The 26,482-nt window shown below is 40.1% G+C and overlaps 3 protein-coding genes and 1 non-coding gene across 4 annotated transcripts; 3 read left to right on the plus strand and 1 right to left on the minus strand.

Moving 5' to 3' along the window:
- Nucleotides 1–1,292: 1,292 nt before the first annotated feature.
- Nucleotides 1,293–6,927, plus strand: pgrmc1 (progesterone receptor membrane component 1). Its single transcript, XM_031738232.2, has 3 exons — nucleotides 1,293–1,665; nucleotides 3,625–3,780; nucleotides 4,509–6,927. The coding sequence occupies exons 1-3, from the start codon at nucleotides 1,371–1,373 to the stop codon at nucleotides 4,601–4,603; spliced, it is 546 nt and encodes a 181-aa protein (XP_031594092.1). The 5' UTR covers nucleotides 1,293–1,370; the 3' UTR covers nucleotides 4,604–6,927.
- A 1,472-nt stretch (nucleotides 6,928–8,399) lies between these two features.
- On the minus strand, nucleotides 8,400–8,510 carry trnal-caa. The gene is made up of 2 exons: nucleotides 8,473–8,510; nucleotides 8,400–8,445 (listed from the first exon to the last, which is right to left on the minus strand). It is a non-coding gene; the product is annotated as a tRNA-Leu (tRNA).
- A 460-nt stretch (nucleotides 8,511–8,970) lies between these two features.
- Nucleotides 8,971–11,009, plus strand: LOC116319037 (cytochrome c oxidase subunit 7B, mitochondrial). The gene is made up of 3 exons (XM_031738262.2): nucleotides 8,971–9,126; nucleotides 10,074–10,189; nucleotides 10,754–11,009. Exons 1-3 carry the CDS (start codon nucleotides 9,090–9,092, stop codon nucleotides 10,829–10,831), a joined length of 231 nt encoding a protein of 76 aa, XP_031594122.1. The 5' UTR covers nucleotides 8,971–9,089; the 3' UTR covers nucleotides 10,832–11,009.
- A 2,028-nt stretch (nucleotides 11,010–13,037) lies between these two features.
- Nucleotides 13,038–25,770, plus strand: pgk1 (phosphoglycerate kinase 1). Its single transcript, XM_039618642.1, has 11 exons — nucleotides 13,038–13,219; nucleotides 16,661–16,711; nucleotides 17,065–17,220; nucleotides 17,460–17,604; nucleotides 19,827–19,930; nucleotides 20,074–20,193; nucleotides 21,866–21,980; nucleotides 23,494–23,673; nucleotides 23,769–23,946; nucleotides 24,874–24,972; nucleotides 25,073–25,770. Exons 1-11 carry the CDS (start codon nucleotides 13,155–13,157, stop codon nucleotides 25,111–25,113), a joined length of 1,254 nt encoding a protein of 417 aa, XP_039474576.1. The 5' UTR covers nucleotides 13,038–13,154; the 3' UTR covers nucleotides 25,114–25,770.
- The last annotated feature ends 712 nt before the right edge of the window (nucleotides 25,771–26,482 follow it).

Below are 26,482 nucleotides of genomic sequence, written 5' to 3' on the forward strand. Positions count from 1 at the left end.
TCCTGGTATTATTTAATTTAGTCTGCCCGTGTGCACCTTAATCTCATCAGGAAACCACCTAGAACAAGAATTTTAAAAAAGAGACTTAAACCTAGAAGAATACAAGTAACACACATAATAATAATATGTATTTAGCATATTATGCAATTAATTCATAAATATAATTATCTCAAGCATTAATTACTGAATGAGACCACCAGGCACAGGAAGAGGGTCCACTTTTTTAAACTTTATTTTATAAAAACATTTTTTATTCAAAAGTAACAGAGAGTCACAAAAACACACAAAACAACCAAAAACGCTTTTATACCGAGTCCAAAGAAGCGCGTTTCTGTCATTTTGCGTCTCTGTGTTTGTTTTATGTGTGTTGCTTTGCTTAATTTGTTTGTGTTTGTCTTATAATAACATAACTTTGTTGTGGTGGTCATTTTTATCTCTTTTAATAGGAATATGTAGCCATTGTGTAGTTGTGCTGGGACCTTCTAAACATTTTAAGCCTGTTTTTGTTTAAATGTACTTTTTTTTAGAAATATATCTTTATTTACTTATTTATTATTTATTTATTCTGTTTTGGAACTAATTAAAGACTTATCATATTAATCAGTCCTAAAACAGAATAATTGTTAGTTTTTTTGTGTAAAGTTATCAATATAAAAGATTGTATGCAGAATGTCAGACTGTGCAGTGTAGTTTATTTTGATATCCATTTTTCTAAAATATGTAAACAAAACTTTTAGAAATTGGACAAATGTTCCAGACGTTTCACCTGATATATTACAGAAATAAGTACCTGACTCTTATAAAACTCCACAACTGAAAAAACTGGTACAGGTTGTATGATAGATTATTGACGATATCCACCACAGGACCAAGGACATTAATTCGGTGACCAAATGAAGAAAACAAAGACCACGTACACAAAAAAGACAAGATGCAGTCAAAAACATTCAAAATGAACACAAAGGAATTAAGAAGCATTTGTATAAATTTGCATCTCTGTATTTATTTTATGTGTTGTTTTGTTTAATCTGTTTGTGGTTATATTACATAACTGTTTTGTAGTCTTTTATATCTTCTTTTAGTGGTAGTTTCATGTCGCACCGTAACTTCCTTGTTGTTTTTGGCGCTTTTTAGACTTTTTTAGACTTTTTTTGGCCTCACAGATGATTGTTACATGGACAAAGTACGATATCTATGGAGGCACTTAGAAGACGTTGATTGGTCCAAACAGCGGACTGTAAGGGTGAGAGAGAACTGTGATTGGTCCAGGGATCACAAGCGCTGACTCGGCCCAAAGCCGTTGAGTAGTGTGAGGTCAGGCTCCACCAATCCCACCCAGCACACACGGTTCAGGGGAAAGAGACGACAACATGGCCGAAGCAGAGAGTAGCGAGTTAACTTCTGGTGGAATTTTTCAGGAGATCTTCACTTCTCCGCTGAATCTGACCCTGCTCAGTCTCTGCCTGTTCCTTTTGTACAAAATCTTCCGCGGGGACAAACCGCCGGAGCTCAGCGACGAGGACAAACCACTGCCCAAAATGAAGAAGAGAGATTTTACGCTTGCGGAGCTGAAGCCCTACGATGGGCTGCAGAACCCGCGGATCCTCATGGCCGTCAACGGAAAAGTGTTTGACGTGACCAGAGGGAAGAAGTTCTACGGACCAGGTAACGTTTGCGCGTGCAGTGGTTACTAACTGTGGTGCCCTCGTGCCACGAACAAAACCAACGGCAGTTAGTTTAGCGTGCAATTTAGTTTAGTTACTATCGCCAAATGCAAAAAACTGTTACTGCTTGGCACAACTTTTAGTTGACTTCTGTGTCTTGGAGCTGGCGCCACACCCCCTTTAGTTGTTTAACTGAGATCCCGTTTCATAACAGAGGGGCTGCGGTGGCCTTGGAGCCAGAGATCGTCTATGAAGACGTCGAGTTCTCCTTAGAAAAAAGGCTTGATCCCTGCAATGTTTAAAACATACCTGATGCTTCTTCTGTCCATAGAAGAGTCCAGTCTATTAGGGGTTTAAAACTGCAGTAGGGACCATTCAGGGTTCTGTGTGAGCCCGGGGGCATCCAGGTAATATAGTGAAAGCACAACCGTGTGTACTGTTTGGAAGGAGGATATAATATAAGAGTCAAAATATTGGTGCCTTCAGAGCCTGACACAAAGAAGATAGACTCTCTGATTGGTCTGAATGTGCTGTTAATGTAGTTAATGTCTTAATAGCTGTTATCTAGATTGTTCTTTTTTATAGCTTTACATTTGGACTACTTTGAATTAGTTTACTTTAAGTATGTTTTTTGTAGTGACTAAGCAGAATTTATCTAAAATTCACTGCACCATCTTATGGTACAAACTGTTATTACACAAAAGTACAACCCAGCCCTGGTTAAGTTTCACTTGATGTCGCATCAGTGCAATACACAACGTTTTGGACACAGTTATAGCAGTTGTTTCTGATGATAGCTGTACAGAAAATGGACAACAAATACGTTTAAACCAAACAAAATCACTTATGCTGCACATTCCCATTTCTGAAAACCACTTTCTAAGAGGATGAAATGAAAGAGTGAAAATCACCAGGACTGTCATCTTTAACAAGTTTTTTTTAAGTTCCATTTAAATAATAAAAGCCGAAAATATGTTCAGCAAATGGCTAAAAATATAAAGAAAAGTCTGAGGCAGTGAAAACACAAAAATTAAAAAGTTAGGTAAGTAAATGAATCAGGAAAGTATCTGGATGTGGATAATATGATTTCCTGGACACAGTCAATTTTCTCTGTGACTTTTCACTTGTGTGGAAACGGGCACAGAGTGAGCACTCTCGGGTTTTGTCTTATCAAAGAATGTAACCTCTGTTGCGTGTAACCTCTGGACAACATGATAGTCATCTGTCATGCAGATTTTCTTAGTGCACTCCACACCCTGCCCTGTAGCCTAAATTCCTTGGTTTGTGTCATTTCAGGAGTTTGGATCATTTATATTAAAATTTGCCCTCAAGTTGAAAAAGCTTTGGCAGCTCTCGAGGCTCTTTCAGGCTTCCTAATATGAAAAATTTAGGACTGGCTGTTGTTGGCTGTTGGGGGGGCAAATAAGGCTGATTAACTCAATATAGTGATATTTTTGTTATATCTTTTATAACAAAAATATCCCCCCCATTTTTTTCCAAAACAGCTGTGTTTTAAAAAAACACACACGATAAGCCAGTCTCCCATTTAAACTACAGACCACTGCTGTTTTATCATATTGAGGTCTAGGCTACTTTATGCAGATCAAGGGCGTCCAGAGTGACGTGCTATTTTCTTACTGTAAGAGAAAGTTGGGAAACAAGCTGCCATGCTCGTCTTAGTTCAGTATACTCTGGGATAAGACAGCATTCGTTAGGAGTTTTAAACACCCTCAATGATATGAACCACATCTTAATGTTTTAATCACTTTTAGATGACAGCTAGTTGATCAGATCTGTGTTGGTTTGGGTTTTTTTGGGGGAGAATTTATCATAATCTGTATTTGAAATAACCTTTTTTAACGTCAGATTTTTCCTCAGCGTGCTCTGTGATTTAAAGACAAATATTCAAGATATTTTCCCATGCACGATCATCTGATCGTATGTCTTCCTGGCCTTGCAGATGGACCGTATGGAGTGTTTGCAGGCAGAGATGCATCCAGAGGTCTGGCAACCTTCTGCCTGGATAAGGAGGGCCTGAAGGATGAACACGATGACCTGTCGGACCTGAACTCCATGCAAAAGGAGAGCCTTTCTGATTGGGAGTCTCAGTTCACCAGTGAGTGGAAGATAAAGCACAATGTCAGGTTATTAGGGTCCAAAAATGTCACAGAAATGAGGGCAAGGCCTCTTAATTTAAACATGATTGAAAACATGATTTACAATTTTTGTGTATTTTATAATTTACTAAGCATTTATAGTAAAATAAAGCCTGTACTTAGATCAACCAGGGTTTCAAGCAACAAGTATGTCAGACAGTTTGATTGGCCAACTCTTAATCCATTATCTCCCTTTACCCTTTAGCCACAAATATTTATTTTCCTCACTGACAGTAGCCTGTTATTAGATTAAAAGGCTATCAGATTACAACTGGATTGCTTTAAAATTGTTTCCCATCATGCTCATGGTGCAAATTTGCAAAAACCCGTTGGAACCATGGAGGTGAAAAAGGAAAAGATTTTGGCCATCGCTGCCATTTATGTGTTCAGGGCTTTATTCTGAAACAGCCCAGAAGCAGAGAGAGCGATCAATGAATGTCACTGCTTGTATGAGCTTAAACGAAATTGCAGTGATAAAATGTTTGATTTTCATAAGAAAATGAGAAAAAGAGTAACTTGAGGCGGCTCTGGTTGAGCTTTATGGCCACCTCACCCAGGTGACCTTGGTGTGAGGTCACATTAATAAAATGAGACAGCTGCAGATCGCAATGTGCAGACCTTGGCTGTTTTCCCTTCGGTTGTTTTTTTTTTTTTTTTTTTTTAATTAGATTTTTGTTCTACGTTTCAGTGAAGTACGACTACATCGGCAAGCTTCTGAAGCCAGGAGAGGAGCCGACGGAGTACACCGATGATGAGGAAGGAAAAAACAAGAAGGCAGACTAAAACATGAACCGTGACCACAAGGGGGAACAAGATGCCTTAATGTATATTGGTAATTTGATAACCCTAATAGGGTCGCTGGAAAACTCCTCCACCTTCTATCCATCTCCCACTACTTTTGGACCAATCTCAGCTTGTATACAATGACTGAATTCAGTTTATCTTTATTAATCTCGTCTGAAGGCATTAACGGTTAGAAATGCAGCTTTCTAATGTAGAGTTCTTTAATTGTTTAGAGCTGTTACTGTAATCTCTCAAACACTGATCCACCAACCAATCCCAGCGTTTTGTTGAGCTCCTGGTGGTTATGTGGTGCTGAAAAAGGTGATCAGTTCATCTTGATGGTTGCCAGGTTTCACTGAAGGGTCTCAGGAAGCGATTTTTGGTTAAAATCAAGAAAAATGTACTCCAGGTCTGAAGCAGGACAGCCAATGTCAGAGTCAGAATTCTGGTATTTTTGAGTTTACTCCCATTGTGGTGTGACTGTTTTTTTAAATACAGTTTTTTCCTGCATACTTGCATATATTGGATCTTTCTCAATTCAATTCACTTTTATTTTTATAGGGTCAAATCACAATAACAGTTGCCTCAAGGCACTTTATGTTGTAAAGACCCTACAATAATTATAGACCAATAGTTGCGTTTTAATGCACATTTCTGTTTTCAGCCAAAATACTATCAAATCACAGAACTGTCTCCATAGGTAACCGCCCTCTTTACCTTCACCTACGTGTTATACCCGCCGCCATTCCTGCTACCTGGTGAAAGCAACTTGTTTTAGTTTAAAGGTATTAAACTACTAAAGTATTTAGCTGATTTGCAACTTCATATTTTTATTCCTGCACTCTGTTAGAGTGCCTTTTCATCTTTTATAGTTCAAAGTAATCTTTATTTATCCTACGACAGAGACTTTCAGACAGAACCAACTTTTTTTCTGATTGGCTGCCCATCAGAAACACCAGGCAGGCAGAGTTCTATGCCTGAGATAACCATATTGCGGACATCCCCTCTCTGTGACCTCACAGAGACCCAAAAGTAGAAAAAACTGACTGAAACTGAGCAATGTAAAGTCTGAACCTTTGGTCCATCGCTGTAAGATGACATAAATCACAGGAAATAATAATACACTGCCCTTGACACAGACTTGCATCATTAAATCAAGGCCTTAAAGGAGGTAGTCTAAACACTGCTGGTGTCATTGTTCTGTAGCCGCTACATTGTGCAGTCCCTAACATGATAAGTTAAATCTAAAACTCATCCATTGTCACTTTAATTATAAGTGTAAGTACATTTTCCTTACAAACTACATCTAACTTTCACATCAGGCCTGTTGTACTGATGATCTCTGAAGATTTGTACCTGCATGCATGTTCAAACTGTAAGAGGATGATGATGTACCATAGGTCTATTATCCCTACCCTTCAGTTTACTCCTAACAGTTCCTGTTGCTGGAAAAAAGTATTCCAAGTACAAAGGTCAAATTTTGCATGGCATAATTAAATACACTAAATCTGTCCCACAAAATGAGCTGATTTTGAGGAGATTTAGTGGGAACCTTTAACATATTTGATTGATCTTATATCGATGGCTCCATAGTCACTATTAACAAGTGAAAGATCCCCGGTTTGATTCCAGGAAGAGACACAGATCCCTTTGGGGTTGTATAAGGGTATCTTTTGGGAGGGAACACCTGAAAGTAGCTTTGTAATACTACTGTGACAGTGCAGGTTGATGTGTTTCCTCAGCATGGAAAGGCCATCTTCTCTCTCCCTCTGCTGTCTCCTGCAATCTTACCACAGAACAGTAGTTTAGCATTTTAGCCATCTGGATTCAGCATCCCAGACGAAGGATTTGCTGCTCTTTTCATTCTCAATTTGCTTTTTGACCTATAAAAGCAGTAGACATGTAAAAACCTTGTCAGTAAATGAATTAGAAAAAATGCGTAATGGTAAGTGCGGTCACCATGGTGCTCCTTTAAACGAACAAACATTTGGAACCCCCCCCCCCAGTTTATTCTGTTTACCTTGATTTTAACACTAAATCCATGATGACAGAGAGACCAAAACCAACCCTCAGATCAGCTGTCATGGACGTAACAGCTAACCTTTGAAACGTTTTCAAGCCTTCAGACGTGAGTTCATTTGTAACCCAGGAGTTGTTTCTGACTGTAGAAAAAGGTTGTCTTCTATGTAACTTCCATTTAAAACAAACAAAACATCCAATATGATGACATTCCTGGTATGCGTATATATGTTATTCATCGTACAGTCATACTGTTATAATCCTGAAATGATGTTTTGATTTAATAAAAAAAACTACAATATGAAGACTTGACTGTCTTGTGTCTTTTTATATCTATATTTAGATTTTTATTGAACATGTTTACATGCCTTCATGTTTATGCCCAATTCTAACCCTACCATCTGAATGGCTCAGCACAAATAAAGACTCATTAGACCATGTGGTGTTTTTCCAGTCTCCTATTTGCCAAACTCACGCAAGCTCTTCTGACAGGAGTGGCACCCGGTGTGGTCTTCTGCTGTAGCCCATCTGGTTTAAGTTTCAGCGTGTTGTGTGCTCAGAGATGCTCTTCTGCATACCGTGGTTATAACGAGTGGCGTCATGGTGTGAGGACAACAACCTTACCTTCAACACTGATGAGACAAAGGAGATGATAGAGGACATGAGGAAGAACGGCAGCACTACTGCTATGGACTGCCCTCGAGATGAAGGTTCAGAAGTGTGAAATCTAGAACATCCTGACTCAACAACTCCTTTTTCCCCACTGCTATCAGATTCCCGAACAGCTGACCTACCTCAACTGCAATTTTGCGCATCAGGTCGCTTTGCACATTAAGCTCCTTTGTACATCCATCTACATCGCCATGTGCATACATCACTTGTCTGCACTTACTTATTTGTACTAATTTATCTTTTTATTATTATTTTTATCCTTATTTTATCTTTTTTATTTATTTTGTCTTGTTCTTTTAACCCTTACCTAACTTGGCATTTGTGAATGGATAGCAAAGGAAGAATTTCATTGCACAGAGAATGCCATTTCTTCTGTACTGACAATAAACGCTTTGAATTTGAATTTGAGTTTCTGTTACCTTCCTATCAGCTCATAGGAGCCTGGCTATTCTCCTCTGACCTCTTACATCAACAAGATATTTTCACCCTGAGAACTCACTGGGTAGTTTCTCTGTTTCTGGACCATTCTCTGTAATAGTTGTACAGGAAAATCTACGTGGATCAGTGTTTTCTGCATCAGTTTTCTACACTTTATTTATAACTGAAAAGCACTCTGATTTTAAAAAGTCCTGGATTGTGCCTGACAAACACACGATTCCTACAAAATGCAGAGTGAGTACTTGTGCAGAAAGCTCAGAAGATTAGCATAAATGTTTTGAGCTGGTAAACTTGTTAATTAGTTATAAACTAATTTGTAGAAATGAGACAAACATTTAAAAAGGTCCTGTGATAACAAAACTTTGAACTACTTCATTTTCATGTCTATAAACAAACCAGAGCAGAAGAGCACAGCATACCGACATGTCCTGATAATATTAAATGAAAAATACAATATATTTGGCAGGGAAGACAGCCATATGTGATTGCATTCACTTCGTATTTGTATTTCAACAAGCAACGAAATTTTTCAAGCAATAAACTTAAAACAATGACGTTCACCTGTGCCAACTTTTATAAATTCTTACTATAGTTGAAAATTAACTAATAACCTACTCAGCCTACCTTAATCATTTTGTATTATCGATTTTAACCAAAAAAAGGTATGTGTCAGAAGTGGGATTCGAACCCACGCCTCCATTCGGAGACCAGAAGTCCCGTCTCTGCGGAAGGAGATTATCCTTGAGTCTGGCGCCTTAGACCACTCGGCCATCCTGACACGGTATTTAACGCTGTTGTTAATAGGGCTTTTAACCCTAACACTGTGTAGCCTGTGATTTCATTTGATTGTAATATATGTCGTTATATTTATTAACAAAAGCAACTGCTGTCATGTGAGCGTATTTTACAACTTTAGCTCAGCATAAAGTGCGTATTTATCTTCTGTATTCACTTTTAATGTTCAGACTTTATCTGCGCATGCTCGTTTTAGGACTCGTGATGATGCTGCGTTCAGAGAATAGAGAAGAGTGGGATAAATATGAACTCATTTATATTATCTTTTGCGGTTATCCGTTTAATTTGACATAACTAAGCAGCATTCATCAGCATTAATTCCACAGGTTTTTAATATAGTAGTTTGATGTGGAAATTGAAAAACATCGTCACGAGAACAGCTCGTTTGCAAGCGGAGACCAGAGCCTTTTTTATGGAAGGTTGAATGACTTACTCAAGTACACTGGCGGGGACTACTTAACTATTGAACATGAACGCAGCATAACTTCCGCTTTGTCTACGTGCGGCGGCCATATTACATTTCCGTGCTTCAAGGGTATCTGAAGACATCAGGCTAGGCAACATGTACCGGTTTGCTAAAGCTGCAGTGAACATCAGCGGTAAGAAAGCAGTTATTTTCATATGAACTCGTCCTAAATGGTTGTATTTTTAGATCGGTGTGCTGTTTAATGCTAGTCGACCGGGAGGATGACAGTTTGATGGGCCAGTGACCGCAATCAGCGTGCAGACAGGCTAACCTTAGCACCCCTGAAGGAGGAAATCTTAAAAAGCTGTTTTCCCGATTAATGTAATAACCACGGTTATATCCCGTAAGTGAGAGTCATTATTACGTTTGAGGTAGTCGTTTTAAAGTGCTCCTTATTCAATAAACATGTCCTTGTTCGACCCTCTGACCTGCGTAACTCGAAGACGTGACAGGCTAACACACTTGCAATGCTCATTTCTTTATCGAGTATTTATGCTAGTATGCATTAAATTTTGAAAGTACGCGAATGTACCCGTCTGATGTGAGAGTGCGATACTGCAAGGGCAAATAAGATTGGTACGTCTCTTGACTCGCCCTTGTAAAAGAGGCTAGCAGAAAGCGAAATTGATTGTGGAGGTATTGAGCTTAACGATTCCTGAGAAAATATTTAATACAGCGAATTGTACTCACAAATACTATTTATTACAGGAGAGCAGAATGTACGTGCTTATTTTAAGAATGCATCGGTTTCTTTAAACCCCACTTTAAAAGTGAGTTACTGTGTATGTTATGAAAGGGGACAGAACTGTAAAAATAAACAAAAATACATAGTTTAGATAGAAAATAGAAGAGCTCCATGAATACCTCTACATATACATCAATAACAAGATGAAGTAAAAAATTTTAAACAAAAAAGATGTTTGTTTAGATTTGTTTTGTTTTTATCATTAGTTTCTGTTACTGATTGATTTTGTGCCCTATTTTTTTTAATTGATTGTTTTCAATAGTTTCTGTATATCATCTATTTTCATTCTGACAGCTCAGTCATTAACATGAGGACTGTTTCTTCTTGTCATGTAGGCCAGGCCATGCGGCAGGTGAGGCATGGATCCAACCTCCCCCAGAACTTCCACTCAAAGTACGGTGCCGGTGTGTTGGTCAGTGGAGCCATCTTCTGCACAGCCGTGTGGGGATACGTAAGTTCGATCACATCATATTCAGTTATGAGCATGACCTGAACAGACCATAAGATTGATAATAGTTTGTTGGAACAACCAATAGTTTGTTGGAACAACCAATAGTTTGTTGGAACAACCAACAGTGTGGTTGGATGTTTGGTGTGGGGGGGGGAGGAGGAATAATCTATTTTTAAAAATAACAAAAAAACATTGCGGTTAGTTTGGTCGATACTGAGATCACGTTTGTTAAAACTATACTTTGGCTTAATTAAGTTTGAAACAGAATAAATGACTTAAATAAAGCAATTGCCAAGGTTTTCGGGACTGAATATAGACTCCCTACTGAATTGAGACGTTTGTTTCAAAATGAAATTCTACAGAATAACCATTTTGTCTCTATTGGTGGTTTTAAATAAATGGCAAGAGTAAAAAGTAATTAAAAACAAAGTTTGATAACTGCGCACTCGCATTTTCCACTGATATGCAAATTTTTTAAAATTGGTTTCATATTTCCAAACTTGTCTGTTTTCTCGTTTTCACCAGGCAATAATGAAAAAATAATTTTTACTTCTCTTGCTTCAGGTGCTAACTTCGACTGGCATCACCTGGAATCTGTCACCTGTCGGGAAGCTCCAGCCCAAACCGTGGAGAGAGGAGTGAAGAGGTGCCATGACAGAGCTACCTTCCATCCAACCCTTCTGTTTGTACAGATGAATAAAATATCTGCGTGTTCAGACAGCAAATGCTCTTGTTTATTCCAACATGTTTCTTTGTCCAAATAAATTAAGTGTGATTCTACTGACTCCATCTGTTTGAATAAAGTTATTAGTTGGCTTGATATCAGACAGAACTGTTTTGAATTGAGGAAAAGTGAGATGCTGAAGGGCATTAAAACATTTAAATAATACAGACGTTTACTACCTGCCGTGTGTTTTTATTAGGCTTTTTAACTGAGGCTTAAGACATTTGAAGGGAGCAATATGGTAATGTAAAATTACAAGGTTTGTGTGATCATGAGAAATACTGTTACATGAGAAATACAGGCCTGAGGCAACTAAAAGAACCTGGAAAGCTTTGAATACCAATGTAGTCAGAATTTTTAGAACACTCACTGGTACCAACCCAGCTTCTAGGCATATTGCACAAATCTAAATGGGGTTGCAGCTTTATCCTTTCCGAAACCAGTTTTGATTTGTTTGGGAAACTAAATGAGTTTCAACCATGTAGTTGATTTGATATGAAGTTGAAGAATTTGGAGGTCATCCTTCATTATTCCATCAATTTGTGTTCAATGTACCAGTACCACTGTGCCAGCCCCAGAGCATGATGCTATCTGTTTTTCAGGACCTTTGCAAAGTGGTGACACATTTTCTAACTAACGTACTCAGTTCATCCAAGGAAAAAATAAAATTCTTACATGCTTAAATTGACACAAAATGCCAGAAATCTGCACTGTCATAAATGCATTTTTATTTTTCACCAAAATTTAAACCTCATTTTCTGCGGTTTACTGGGTTAACCTCTGGGGTCCAGGATATAATTGGCCATTTTTGACTACTTTTGATTTTACCTTTATATTTTACCTTTAAAAACTGTTTACTTTGCCTTGCATGGTATCATTGTTTTCAGCACAACCTCACGTGTCTGAATTTACAGTTATTTTTCATTGACATACTGTGTTAACACAATTATCTAAAATCACACAAAAAACATAAAAAGAGTAAGAGAATATATATAGTTTTTACTGTAAAAAACAGACATGTTTATTGGATTATTTTCAAAACTTATGCACAAATTTTGTAAAGTTATATACAACTATTTACCTAAAATGCAGTCAATGCATCTGGTAATTTTTTTTTATAACCATTTAAAAATACTACTAAAACTACAATTACACAACAATCAGGTATCACAGTAAGATGACACAAAAATTATTTGTCCCAGCGCAAAAAATAGTTTGTCCGCCACCAGAGAGAGGAGATCACCACAGGCCTAAAACCTGCAGGTCTAACAATGGGAGGTGCATTGTTCCTCCTTTTTTCCACCTAGAGACAGCGTTACCTACTTTTAAGCAACTGTGACATTCAATAGTACCCTCATTGTTTTGACACAGAAAAAAAAACAACGACTACACTACACACTGACTATACTAGACAATACTACACACTACACCACAAAATGCTAAACTTCACAAATCTCTCACATGTCAAAACTCACTCTCTCTCTCACAGCAGTCACGCTCAAAACTTTCCCCTCTTCCTAAACAGCCAAACCTCATGTGCTGCCATATAATTTTTTTATTGTTCGACATGGTACATTTTTCCATCTACAGGAAAGAAGTAGCATTTTTTCTCCCTTTTTTGTGCTGTCATTTGAAAATGACTTTTTTTTTTACCATTTTTTCCTGCACTAAACGTGACGACAGTATTCAGGAAAAAAGCATCAGTATATATATAATTTTGTTTATCATAATTCTGGTTTTAGTGGCTATAAATACAAATAAAAAGGGCATATAGGCAGGGGCAGATCTACAGGGGTGGCATAGGGTGGCATGTGGAACCCTAAAATAATCTCTTGCCACCCCTAGTGCCACCGTAGTTTTGCAGATGACTGACTGGCTGGGGTGGCACTAGGGGTGGCAAAAGATTATTCTATAATGGCACATGCCACCCAATGCCACCCTGGACTTTGCCATATCTTGTAAAATATGCATGGGGGGTTTGAATGACATCCACTAAGTTCAGCTGATGCAGTAATCAGGAAGCATCAGAAGATAAACAGCAATCCGATCCAATCAGCGTGGAAGCTCTCCTAATGCATTAGCCAATCAGCAGCTGCGGGTGTGCGATTTGCCCTGCCCGTGGTGGTGTTCCTCCGCAGCGCTAAGGTCACTGCTGTCATTCGGTAGCTAACCAACAGCCGAAGGAGGCGGAGGAGACCCAGCAAAGGAAGGTGCACGAAAGAAGCAACTAAACTCAGCAAAATGTCTCTGTCTAACAAACTCACCCTGGACAAGGTGGACGTCAAGGGGAAGCGGGTCGTTATGAGGTGAGCGTTAATTATCGCCTGGCAGTTAGCTTCTGCTCGCACCGTAGCGGCTAATCGGAAATGAGATTATTGATGAGCTTCTCCAAAATGTCGTTTCTGTTCTTTCTGAGGTGGCAGACTGTTTGGTGCTCACACACAGTGATGTGAGGGGATTAAAGTGATGGCTAAATGGTGTCTGAGTCGGTTTAGTCCGACGGGCAGACGACAGGAAGTGAACTCGTCGGTTGTCACGTTTTCCATTCATGTTACGTGCCTGTGCGGAGATGCTGCATGGATGGATGAAACCACTGGCATCCGAGTCAGTCCTGTAAAATACATCAGCATCCTTCTAATAATAATGAGTTTGTCGTGTAAAAACCTGAAAACTGATGATGAATGTTAGTGAAGTCTTCAGATTTCATCTTAGGCCTCAAAGCAGATTTTAAAGGTGATGATACAGACAGCACCAGGAACTATTTCATAGAGGGAAAACTAGCAATTGTTGGCTTTATCTATGAAAAGGATTATTATTTTCATATTTAATGATAATCTCGCAACTTACCCAGATGCACATTTTGACATCCATTCTCAGTAGTTTAGGAGGCCCAAAACAACCCAAAAAAGTTGAGTGATTTTTGAGCTGGGGTATGAAGGTTGAGCCAAAGAAACATTGCTTGAAAACTGAATCAAAAAAGACTCTGACTTTATTAATCAGCCGACTGATCCACTTTAACAGGTAGGCTGTAAGCCTAAGGTCACTGGCAATTCAGTCCAATTTGTTTGTTTTATTATTATTCCTATCTTCCAGTGAAATCTCTCTAGCAGAAAAGATGCCCTGCATCCTAGCTGGACACATCTGGAGTCAAATTTATATTAGTCTAATTTGCCAGTCATTCACTTTATATTTCTGCAGCCCCCTCCAGTGATCTTGAAGGCACTTTTGAAACTGACACCATGTGTGAAAATGTCAGAGGGCCATGCTGGTTCGCTCAGTTTGGTGATGCAACACCAGCTGGCTTAGAACAAGGTTCACCCGTGTTGCTGAGTGTTAAAAGGTCAAAATTCACCACATGTCGAGTTATCCTAAATGTGAGCGAATGTTGTGCCGGTCTAAGACAGTGAGACGATGGGTTACCTCAGATCACACCCAGGGCCTGTCGTGGCATGACACACGGTGGTGGGTTTTTTCCAGATTCAGATGGAGGCAGTGAATCTGTGTTTCCTTACTGAAGAAGGCTGGTCCTGAATTGAAAAGGGGGAGGGGCTCTTTATTGAAAAGGGGGAAGGGCTACATGTTGCTGTAGAGACCTGAAGTGGCTGACGGAATTGAAATGTGTTCAGCAGAGACTTGCAGCCGGCTTCCTCTGTCATTTAGGCTCCTGCTGCAGCATTAAACATGTCAGTTTTAAGGTTGCAAAATTTATTTATTTTTCCTAAGTCTTTTGAAATGGTTAGGGACTGGGTGTTGACTGAATTTATTTCTGGGGTTGCTTCAACCCCAGCGAACAGAAAAATGAAGGCAAAAAAGAAGAGTCAAACATAGCAGTGCCTCTAGTGGCCATTTGGGGCTCTGTACAAAAGTGAGAAATACCCTCACATGTTAATGTACCAAACTTTACATCATTAAAAAAAAGGTTTAAAGTTTTACTTGATGGATTGCAGTAGACTTGAAGTCTACTGCAAGCGAATCTGCAATAACCAAACACTTTTAGTGTTGTTTACTTCTGACAGAGTCTTTATTAAGTGATTGAAAATTCCCCTTAGGATAGGAACACAAAGGCTTTCCAATTCTGTTTGAACCAGTATCGCGTCCTCTCTCTACAGAGCAGTGCACTTTTGGTACAGGAACCTCTGATTAAACTGTTCAGCTAATCTCAGTAGGCTAGAGATGGGACAATTACAAGAGGCAAGAAAGGAGGAAGATCATGATGTCCATTCATTTGTTCGTTGTGGTTTGAGTTTGCCATTGCCTAAACAGTGTTTGTTTCACCATGCAATGTTAAGCTGCAATTTCCTCTTCTTGTAATGTTAGGTTTTACTAACTAAGGCAAAAAAGAAGTGGTGGTGTTTTATATTTGCAGTTTTAGAGAAATAATTGTTCATGAAAAATCAGCTGCTGAGCTGCTGTTAACTCCTTCATTGAGCTTATTTCTAGTTGTAAAAGACCGGATAGGTAAGTTATAATATTTCAGATAGTTTCCTTTGGTCCACCCTGAAGTTGCATCGAGCTCCTTCTCAGTGTTAATCATTGTAAAATTGTACTAACTGTGTGCTGTGACTCCTTGAGGTCTGACAAGGATGGATCACCTTTATGTTGTGGTCTGGCCACCCCTAGACAGGTCATAAGATCTGCATTCAAGAGCAACAGGGGGGAAAATGCTGAAATTTACAGAAATGGAGCGGAAAACTACCACAGCTTTTGGATGAGTGGCACCTGTGCATAAGATCCTTCTGTTGAGCCTCTGAATTGCTGACCGATGGTTTTCAGACTAAGACAGTGGATTGCTGTGACAATGACGGCAGGTGCCGAGTGGGTGCAGGCTGATCACGTCTCAGAGCATCAGGTTCCCAGAGGGAGGGAAAGGAGAGGCGGTTATGTAACCAGCTGGAGTACGAGGGACACGGCATGTTCTCTAAGCTGCCAGTGTGCATCTGTGAAAGGGAAAATGGTTTCAGTTCCTGGCTCAAAATGGGCTTTTTTTTTTTTTTTTTTTAAATATAAAAGAGGTGATCTGCATACATTTAAATCAATGAGTCTGTGGTACCTTACTAAAACAAAGTTGACCAATTTTATGGATGAGTAACTTGTGACTTTTTGGGGGATTCAAGGTTAAAACCTTGAAGGTTAAAACGTATGTTCCCCTCTACATGGAAAATGAAAATAAACCATGCTAAAAGGCATTTTAGAGGAAAGCTTCTCAGCTAATGGAGATCTTTGTATTGACTGCCTGGCATCAGGGGACTTGAGCTGTTTATAGCTGACTGCAGGAGACAATAGAGGGAGGAGAAAGGACCAAACACTGAGGTAAAAATGGTGAAAGATTTAAATCAAGACCTCTGTCTCAGCTGCCAGTTACATCTGGTTTCTAACAAATGGGTAAGGGGTATAGTCTTAAAGCAGGGGTAGGGGAACGCCAGGCCTCAAGGGCCGGTGTCCTGCAGGTTTTAGATGTGTCCTTGATCCAACCCAGCTGATTGAAATGGCTAAATTACCTCCTCAACTTGTCTTGAAGTAATCATTTGATTCAGGTGTATTGACAAAGGGTGATATCTAAAACCTGCAGAACACTGGCCGTTGAGGCCTAGAGTTCCACACCCCTGTCTTAAAGTCTTGCCAATTTCCCTAAAATTTTGTAGCACTTTGTAGCATCCTGGTTTTATTTTCTGATATGAAATGTTCAGAGGCAAGCATAAGCTGAGATTTGAGATCTATCGGTTCACAATCTGTTTCTTCTTTTTCAGAGTCGACTTCAACGTTCCAATGAAGGACAAGGCGATCACAAACAACCAGAGGTAGCGTCTATCTTATTCTGATTCTTTTCAGTCGTTTATCAAAGAGTTAAGCTGCTGGGATTTCTAGAAGAGGAGCGGCAGATTTAGATTTGCTGATAGCCTCCCTCGGAAATGAAAACCAGGAATATGTAGTTTCCTAGCATGCTTTAATTCTTTTATAACTCCATACATCGATGTCACAGTAAAGATGTTTTCTTCTTCACTGACCTTGATTTTTGACAAATGTAGTCTAACAGAAAAGGGAAGAATATAACATTCCTAAAAGCAAGAACATTAACATTAAGTTGGAGTAAGTGTGACTTGATTCTTTTTTTTTTTCTAAACACTCCTGTTCACTCGTGTGTTGCCTTCAGGATCAAGGCAGCCCTCCCCAGCATCCAGCACTGCCTGGATCATGGAGCCAAGTCTGTGGTGCTGATGAGTCACCTGGGCCGTCCTGACGGAAACGTCATGCCTGAGAAATACTCCCTGGAGCCCGTCGCTGCAGAGCTCAAGACCCTCCTGGGGAGGTGAGATGATGGCCTGAATAAGTGGTGTTTGTTAACAAGGACATCGCCTCTGCTCTTGTTATGGTTGAAATATTCTGGTATTAGTAAGAAAGATATTAACACCATTTTTGGTTGCTTCTGGCAAAGGCAGGTTTGTTTTTGTTTAAAATTTATATATATGTCTATCTATACACTAAAGAAGAGAAAATCTGCTCTAAGAACCAATCATAATCACTCTCACTAATTCTGTGACTCTGTAGGGACGTCACCTTCCTGAAGGACTGTGTGGGCCCTGAGGTGGAAGCTGCCTGTGCTGACCCCGCCTCTGGATCCGTCATCCTGCTGGAGAACCTCCGCTTCCACGTTGCCGAGGAGGGCAAAGGGAAGGACCCCTCTGGGAACAAGGTGAGTCTCTGAGGTTTGCGTGTTAACGGTGGTTAGACTCAGCAGTGTTATGTGTGGTTTGGGCTTCTGAGAATTATTATTTTTTTGTGTGTGTCAGTTTTCCTAAAGACAGAATATTGGTCTGTCATCTAAGACTAGTCATATTAGAAACTCGACTATTTAGTCTCTTAACTGCCATCGGTATGAGGAAGAGCACAATAACTTACAGCTGCAATCAAGTTCCTGTTATTTTCAGAACTTGCATGTAGTCCTACAGTTTGTCTCTTTACTTCCAGTCCTCTACTTTTTCTTTTTGGCTCCATCTAAAAGAAGTTGAACATTAACCTCTCACAACACACTGTGAAGTGAGTTTTTCACGGAGATTGAAATAATGTAGTTTGGCCAACTGGGTTTTCCTCTATTTGTGTCACATGGCAATTTGCTGCATCACCAATGTAACTGAGCAAGTAGTTATTTGGTAACCGAGCCGTCCACAGAGGACAGACCAGGCTCTATCCACGAACATGCTGCAGTTGAATTTTCAAGCACAAAAGACATGGAGAATGAGAGCGTCACTGTGAAAGGGAATGTGGCCCAATCATTTTGTCAACATAATCACTGGAAGACAAAATTGTATTTGAAAATATGACCCAGGCCTAACACAGAGGTGTCTTTTATAGTTTTAAAAAAAAAGTGTGTTCTATATTTTACACACTTTCAATAAGAAATAAAAAGATGCAAAGTGAAGCAGAAAAATGGCCTACACCTTGTCGGTTCAGCAGATTTTCTTTGTGCTCGGTCACATGGAGGAAGACTCAGTCGCTCCAGCTGCAGCTTCTCCTGAAATTGCTGCATCACCGTCTGACATCACAGTGCTGGTGCAGACTGTTTTGTAGCACACTGTTAACCCCACTATGATGTTCGTAGGATAAACTAACTGTGATCCAAAATGTGACTGAACTTTTCTAAAACCAGCTTTTCTAAAAAGCCCTAATCATTTGTTTTTGAGATTCATATTCTTCTACTCATAAGCCATTTATGTTGTGGTTTAGTAAGGCTGCTGTAGGAGCAATTTCCCACCTCTGGGATAAATAGTCTGGTTAGAGAATGGCTGGTTGCACTCCCTAATCTCCTCCTTTATGCTGAGGCTCGACTGTTGTGGCATATTCAAACTCCGGACTGTCCTCAGACACTGTCTGAAATGAGTGTCAGTCTGACCCATCCCCGAGCAGCACTTTTGACCTGTTGACATTTATCTTGAAGGTCGGTGGGCTTTTCCTGTCCTGTGAGGCCTCGTTGGTATGCTGGTTGGTTTCTACTGTACCACCGTAGTGTATCACACCACGGTCTCTTTATTTTTAGCTCATTATAAAAACATGAAATGGTCTCACTTTCTCACTTAAATGGGCGCTCCACTGCTTTTTACATGAGGATCGGTTTGTCACCAGGAGGAGGACTGGGCCTGTGAAACTGTAAAGTGTTCTCTGTAGCTGTGAAAGTTCATCAGGGTTATTTCAGCTTGGAGGTCTGGCTATTAAAAGCATCACTGTGTCGAACTATGGGGGAAGATCCATATTTAGTTTTACCCAGTTTATTTTTTGGCCTGAAGCAAGTAGTTAGTCTGGTCAAATAATGGAAAACCAATCTGCAGCTATTCGATTATTTGGCAAAAATTGCAAACTTTTGTTGATTTCTGAAGCTCATACTCTTTGGAGGGGGGGTAGAAGTTTTAAGCCTGAAGCCTGTCCCCTTGATTAAAGTGGAAAGAAGTGACCTGGGCTCCCTGGCATTTTGTCGACCCCTAAAGAGCTCTCTTGACCTTTACTCTACGCTACAGTCTCACAGTTGTGACCTTTCCCTGTTAAAGTGCATCAGAAACCTGACCCACAATGTACTGACTGAATCCTGATGGATAAACTGAGTTCATATTGACAGCAGGCCGATTATACCTGGACACAAAACAGTTAAGCTTGAAGATATTTGGGTATGTAGGTGTTGCCCTCTGCTCATTGGTGGCAGGTAGATTAGCTTTTATTTGTATGTGGACAGTGGAACTGGATTAGAGCTGAAACAAGGAAAAACCGCCTTGTAGCTCAGGATGATGACACATGCAGCATCAGTTCACACGACTCAAATGAGTGCCTGAATTTAGGCCAACACTCTTGTTGAATTAAAATGGATTAACTTAGGTTTTGCACTTTGCAGCCTTAACAAATGGTGTTCGTCTTCTCTTGTCTTTCCAGACGAAGGCAACCCAGGAGCAGATTGACTCCTTCAGAGCGTCTCTGTCCAAACTGGGAGACGTTTACGTCAATGATGCCTTTGGGACGGCTCACAGAGCCCACAGGTGAGCGCCACGCAGGTCAGGTGGATGATCGCTAGGTGACATCTGCGGTCTCAAAGCAGATGGTCTTTGAGAAGTTTTAATTCGATTAGATTAATTAAATGGTATAATTCAGTAGTTTGTAACTTCATCCTTGTCGCTCTTAGCTCCATGGTGGGAGTGAACCTGCCTCAGAAGGCAGCTGGTTTCCTCATGAAGAAGGAGCTCGACTACTTCGCCATGGCTCTGGAAAAACCTCAGAGGCCCTTCCTGGCTATCCTCGGAGGGTGAGAACATCTCCTTTTAACAGATGAAGTTTGAAAATGTTGGCTGGACAATACAAAAACCACGCAGAGCATGGTCACTAGTTCTGATTGTCCACTTTAGACATTATTTTCTTCTGCTCAGTTCTTCAGGAAGGCTCACAGGGTGTCCAGCCAGGAATAGAGTAAAAGCTCATTATGTTGTCTGTGGTGTCACTGTGCACTGCTTTATTCAAGGCTCAGTGAGCAGGCAGATCAAGGATCAAGATTTAATTTGGTTTGGATTTATACTGTAACCCCTGATTTATGGTCACAAATACTTGGTGGTCAACAAGCAAAATTTTATGTACATTTGAATCCCTTTTTAATCAAGTGTCTGCAAATTATGCTCTGAAAGAAAACTGTTCATTAACCTTCTGTGCACAGAAGTAAAACTACAGTTTCCATCATTAAGTGAGGACTTCCAAAATAACTTTATTTTCTTACAGTAGCTAATCGTGTCAAAGTCTTGTATAAGGTAACCATTAGAATGTATTTCTATTTAATTGTATAGAAATTGCTTCCATACAGTGAGACTAAGAGCTGCTTTTCAGGAATAATGACTTGACCAACAGTTTCAGTGAGACTGTGGCACCGCTTCCTGTAGCTTTGTATCTCTGTCCTGTCGTGGTTTCATAACCCTTAACTTGATTGGTCTGTTGCCGGCCAGATGTGGCAACATGCCAAAGTGCGTTGTGCAACAATTGCTGGCAGTCGGCGTCGACTGCTGCAGCCAATCAGCTCCTCGGTGAGGATGCTGACCATTAGCGTGTAAATGATTAGCCACTGTATCTCAGTATTTAACCTCGTCTATATGATCGAACTTTTTAATCAGTTATTGACCAGTAACAATTCCACATGCAAGTCAATATTTATAGAAAATGTTGCCATCTATTTGGACAGAGTTAAAGTTCTTGTTTAAGCTGTTGTTGAAGTGTTGGGGCTGTCGACTGACAGGTTTTAAACACCTGACTCACAACATTACACCTGCAACAGGAGACTGCAGACTTTTCTGCAGCTCAAAGTCATCAGCGGTGAGGTTAATGGTACAGAGGTGCAGATAAATCAATTAGCAGCTTCGCTTTCTGATTTCACTGACATAATTCTTTTTAATAACTACAGTTGAAATCCAATAACAGTGCAGATTTATTAATAAGGGTTTGGTATAATGAAGGAAGGTTGTGTTCAAATATTGGAATAATCCAAAAAACCCAACAGATTACTCAACCATTTCTTGTCATTAATGGTTTTCCTGCACGGTTCTGTGTGGTGGGATGCAGTACAATATAACATCTAAGGAGCTCCATGAGCCAATATTTAATAAAAATGGAGAACTAATGCACTGTTAAAAGACTTTGAACTACTAAAGTTTGTCTCAGTGTAACTAGATGCTACTTTACAAAGAAGAGTATCATTCAAAGCCAAAGACTACAGCAGCTGTCATGAATCCTGCATGAAACCCTTAAAGCATAAAAGAAGAGCAGGCCCTCTCTCCACCACAGAGAGCCAGTAAATATTTTTGCTTGAAATGCCTAATTTTATATAATCAAAGACTTAACTGAATTATTCACTCCAGTTTTTAGCTCCTGTATGTACAGATGAATTTCAGGATTGTCACTGTTTACTTGTCCTGACGTGTTTTCTCTCTCTGTTTCAGAGCAAAGGTGAAAGATAAGATCCAGCTGATCAACAACATGTTGGATAAGGTTGATGAGATGATCATCGGAGGTGGCATGGCTTTCACCTTCCTCAAAGTTCTCAACAACATGGAGGTGAGGAGGAGCACGCGTCGCCAAAGCAATTCGAAAATGAAACTGTTAAAAACGGTGGCTCAAATGACTTCACCTGATGGAGGTCGCCTGCTCTGTGCCTCAGAAAGCTTTGAGCTTCAGCTCATTGTTTAGCTGTCCATAGTTTGCAGTTACACTTGCTGCCCTCGTGCTCGATGAACCTCCCAACAAAGAAGACTCGGTTAAAAAAAACAAATCACACACAACACACTATTAAGTTAAAACAGTGATGCTTTTTGAGTCTTGAGTGGATATGTTTCTTAGTTTTCTTAGTTTTTTAGTTTGAGTGCTCAGCCCCAGGTAGATTAATAAAATAAAATTTCTCCTTCTAATGGAGCTCACAGTTGGACTTTTGTAGTGACGAAACAGTTTTGTTTGCATCACTGCAGAGACCGAAAGTCACGATCGTGACCTAAATTTGACTTCTTGACGAACAGATTTTATTCAGTTTCCTCCTCCTGGTTTTATTTGGCTAGTTTATGAAATGACTAGCTACCACAAACCCAGTAATAGTGATAAGCTGCTGCCTGCCTGGACAAAAAGATTCCTAATCTCACTAAACTCACAGTTGAACTATGAGGCAAGAGCAGAGGTATGAAGACGGAGAGGGTGTGAGGTGAAAGAAGCTGGAGCTCTTAAAAATGACAGGACGTTACTTATTGTGATTTGTGCCTCAATGCAAACAGTTACAGCTGCAGCTATAAAACTCTTACCTCGGTCATTTGTGACATTGCATAACTTTTTAGATTTAGTAAACTTGGAAACCACAGAGCAAGAAGGTGAGGTTATTTTGCACCACAATGGGCAAATCTGCCCTGTGAAACGGGCATCCTCTGGCTATTCCTGTTTGAGCGGTAAATGTTGTGTACATTCCTAAATGATCTTGATCCATCAGAGGCTGCAAGATATCAGAAAGCTGTTGTCACTTCCCTTTAAATGGCACTGAGCGTCTCCACTAGAAATGACACAAACTTGCTCAACACATGAAGGGTGTGAAGTAAAATAAGTTTTCCAGCCTCAGCATCAGCTTGGCTCCACAGTTTTCATCTCGTGGGGTAGCTTCGGTGCAACTTCCAAACATTAAGTAGGACTTGAACGCAAAACCTCTTTGAGACTCCTATAGAAGAGAACCCAAAATATGAATCATGCTGTGATTAAATGTCTGCATGTCTGAGTAAATGTTTTTTCTTCTTGCAGTCCTGTCTGTATCATAAAGAAACATCAGATTTCGGAGGGCTGTATATTAATTTATTTTTTAAAGTAATGGTCATGGAAGTTTGGGGTAAATCTTAAAATGCATAGCTCAATAAAAAGTTTTAGATGCAAAACTTAGGATGTTCAAAAGTGTTCAATGTGTCCCCGTTCTGAATACTCCGCATATATGCTTGTTCCTCAGATTTACATTTTTTTTTTTTTTTTTTTTTTTTTTAATCGTGTCTTTTGCTGGTTTCACATAAGTCACAAATCTTTCCTCCCATCCTCCTGCTCCTGTCAGATCGGTACCTCCCTGTATGATGAGGAGGGTGCTGGCATCGTCAAAGACCTGATGGCCAAAGCTGAGAAGAACAAAGTCAAGATCACGCTGCCCGTCGACTTCGTCACTGCTGACAAGTTCGACGAACATGCGGCCACCGGCACTGCAACAGTTGCTGCTGGCATCCCCGCCGGCTGGATGGTGAGAAAGGACAAGTTTTGTTTTGTTTTGTTTTTTAATTTAAAACTACTTAATGGATTATGAGGAAAGGTTAAGCATTCTTTCCTCCTCTGCAGGGTCTGGACTGTGGACCCGAGAGCTCTAAGGCCTACGCAGAGGCGGTCGGCAGGGCCAAGCAGATCGTGTGGAACGGTCCGGTCGGTGTGTTCGAGTGGGACAACTTTGCCAAAGGGACGAAGAACCTGATGGACAAAGTGGTCGAGGTGACCAAATCTGGCTGCATCACGATCATCGGTAAGAAAGAGGAGACGAGTGGGGAGCTTGTTTAATTCACTTGCAGTGCTGCAGTGCTTTCAACCTGCATTTCTTCTAATGGCCAGAAGGGGGTGATGTCAGCATGTAAATGAAATCGGATTATGTAGACGTCTGAGAGAATCACTGTTTGGGATGCTGTCCGTGACCTCTAAACACTTTCCTGATTTGTTTAGACTTGTAATCACAACTTTAAAGTCTTACTGGAAACGACGTGCTGTTTTTATAGTTGATGCTCCTTATTCAGTCAAAAAGGATGGCGAGGTCATGTTTTAGGGTGGAGCTACCTTGTCGTGTTCCTTGGTTTCACTCATTTTCATCCCTCACTCATCACAAGGAGATATTACTGTGATTTATTTGCAGTATGGGACACAAGTGTTTACTGGAGACACACAGGGACACATGCTGCATTCAAGAACATCACGTTTACTTGTAGTGCAGCTTTACAGTTCTGACTTTTTTAATCTATCAGGTTCAGTTCCACATTTTTTATATTTGTTTTGTTCTTTTACTACTGACAAATCATGATAAACAAAATGTTAGAGTATACAAAGCTGAGAAAAGCTTTGTTTCCTGTCTCTCTGCACCTTTTAAACTGTCAAATAAAAGCAGATCTTTCATAATGAGGTGTGATCTTACATCTGATTTGTTTGCTGTGCAAACAGTAACACCACATGTGCAGTTAGTCCAAAAATTAGTCATTTATGGTGGTTTTACTGCAGCCACTTCCCCTTCTTACTAACATTCAGTGATCGTAAATGTTATGAGGGGGTTTACAGGGAGATTAAATGATGAGGCTGTTTGATTTAAAAAAAACAAAAAACCCATGAATGTGCACAAAGAGCAAGTAAAAGTATAATTTAATGGCACTTTTATACCTTTAAATCGTTCACGTGTGTTTGTGTTCAGGTGGGGGTGACACCGCTACTTGCTGCGCCAAGTGGAACACGGAAGACAAAGTCAGCCATGTCAGCACAGGAGGCGGAGCCAGCCTGGAGCTGCTGGAGGGTGCGTGATGGGAGAAGCGGCCCCATGTTCACTCACAGAATAGAAAACACTGTTTTTAACATGTTGAGCCTGACTGAGCGTCTGCTCTTTGTGTCCTCAGGTAAAGTCCTGCCAGGTGTGGACGCCCTGAGCAGCGCTTAAACCTTCGTCAACTGGAGAGCGTGTGTGTGTACGAGAGGTGGTTAGCTACGCAGCCAGACTCCTGTTTACTCCCAGAACATCCCCAGAAGTGAAATAAGACAAATCCCATCTTTACCCTGCAGCCTTTTCATGTTCAGTCTTTGTTTTTGAAGTTGTGACTCAGAGGAGGAAAACGTCACCTCACACCTGCTGTCATTAATGAGTAGAGCGCCCTGCCTTACTTCGACATGCTTCTCAAAGCCAGTAGGAGCCTTTACTTAACGGTTAGGACAAAAAAAAAACAACCTCATCAAGGTGGAAGTCGTTTCTTTCTGCTGAAACACAAACGGCCTCTGCACTGACTGAATCTGGGTTCAAACAGTAGCGTCTGCTTTACTGTAAACTTCCACAGTGGCTCGTGTGTGTGTGTAAATGTTTTGCTGCGTCACTTTTGCCTCCCTGGGAACGTCACTGCACCACCCTGAGTGTCTATACATGCAGAGTTTATATATATATATATATGAGAGAAATGGTAACTTGGTGTGTTACATTTTGTCTGTTGGCACTAACGTCTGCTCTGGTCGTCTGTCCTCTGTGGTGGTTGTTGGTTTCGAGCGGCTTCAGACTGAGATGTCTTGGCTGATCTGTTCAGGCTAATAAAACTGTCTGTGTAAAAACTCTGCTGTGAACGACTCCTCATTTGAAGGTGTTACTGTGATAGAAATGCAGCCATTTAAAGGTGAAACTGATGACATGATAAAGCTTGTTCTGGGATATCTGCATCACCGGGAAAGGAAAGTTTTGTAGCAGGAAACGGCCAAAAGGTGGTGGTGGTGTTTTTTTTTTTTTTTTTTAGTGTCACAAATCCCATGTTTCAAATTAATTGTATAAAAAGTAATTGTTTATAGTAAACTTAAAAACAAAGTTATTTAACTTTTTGGTGAACTAAAACTAAAAAAAAAAAAGGGGGGGGGGAATTCAAATAATTATTTTGTGAACTTGTAAAACTAAAGTGTAGCAGAGCTATTATTGTTTTGTTTTCCATGTTTCCATAATCTAGTAAAGCTCAAATATAAGCATTCAAACTTGCATGGACTTCTATTGATAAAATGTATGCAAAGAGTCTCTGTATTTAGTGTTGACCCTTCATAACGTCTCCAAATCTCTCTGGCATGCCTGACTTCAGTGTCAGGGTTCAAATCCTGATGGTGAGACACATTTTGTGGTCTTCTGCTGGTCTACCTGCATATTTTTATTTATTTTTAAAGGAGTGACCATAATAAAAGTCCTCAAAAACCGACTTCTTCCAAAGATGTAGGAGTTTATATATTAAGAGTAGCTCATGACCTTTAAAGGTTACCCTTATTAACCATAAATAGTAGACTCGAGT

Source organism: Oreochromis aureus, linkage group 10, assembly GCF_013358895.1.
Source record: "Oreochromis aureus strain Israel breed Guangdong linkage group 10, ZZ_aureus, whole genome shotgun sequence".
NCBI lineage: Eukaryota > Metazoa > Chordata > Actinopteri > Cichliformes > Cichlidae > Oreochromis > Oreochromis aureus.

Excerpts from the sequence above, each read along its gene's own strand:
- pgrmc1 (XM_031738232.2), top strand. The coding sequence starts at position 1,371 with ATGGCCGAAGCAGAGAGTAGCGAGTTAACTTCTGGTGGAATTTTTCAG. Across the intron at positions 1,666-3,624 it reads GAAGAAGTTCTACGGACCAG|ATGGACCGTATGGAGTGTTT; the intron begins GTAACGTTTGCG and ends CTGGCCTTGCAG. Across the intron at positions 3,781-4,508 it reads TTGGGAGTCTCAGTTCACCA|TGAAGTACGACTACATCGGC; the intron begins GTGAGTGGAAGA and ends TCTACGTTTCAG.
- LOC116319037 (XM_031738262.2), top strand. The coding sequence starts at position 9,090 with ATGTACCGGTTTGCTAAAGCTGCAGTGAACATCAGCG. Across the intron at positions 9,127-10,073 it reads AGCTGCAGTGAACATCAGCG|GCCAGGCCATGCGGCAGGTG; the intron begins GTAAGAAAGCAG and ends CTTGTCATGTAG. Across the intron at positions 10,190-10,753 it reads GCACAGCCGTGTGGGGATAC|GTGCTAACTTCGACTGGCAT; the intron begins GTAAGTTCGATC and ends CTCTTGCTTCAG.
- pgk1 (XM_039618642.1), top strand. The coding sequence starts at position 13,155 with ATGTCTCTGTCTAACAAACTCACCCTGGACAAGGTGGACGTCAAGGGG. Across the intron at positions 19,931-20,073 it reads ACGGCTCACAGAGCCCACAG|CTCCATGGTGGGAGTGAACC; the intron begins GTGAGCGCCACG and ends TGTCGCTCTTAG. Across the intron at positions 23,947-24,873 it reads TGGCTGCATCACGATCATCG|GTGGGGGTGACACCGCTACT; the intron begins GTAAGAAAGAGG and ends GTTTGTGTTCAG.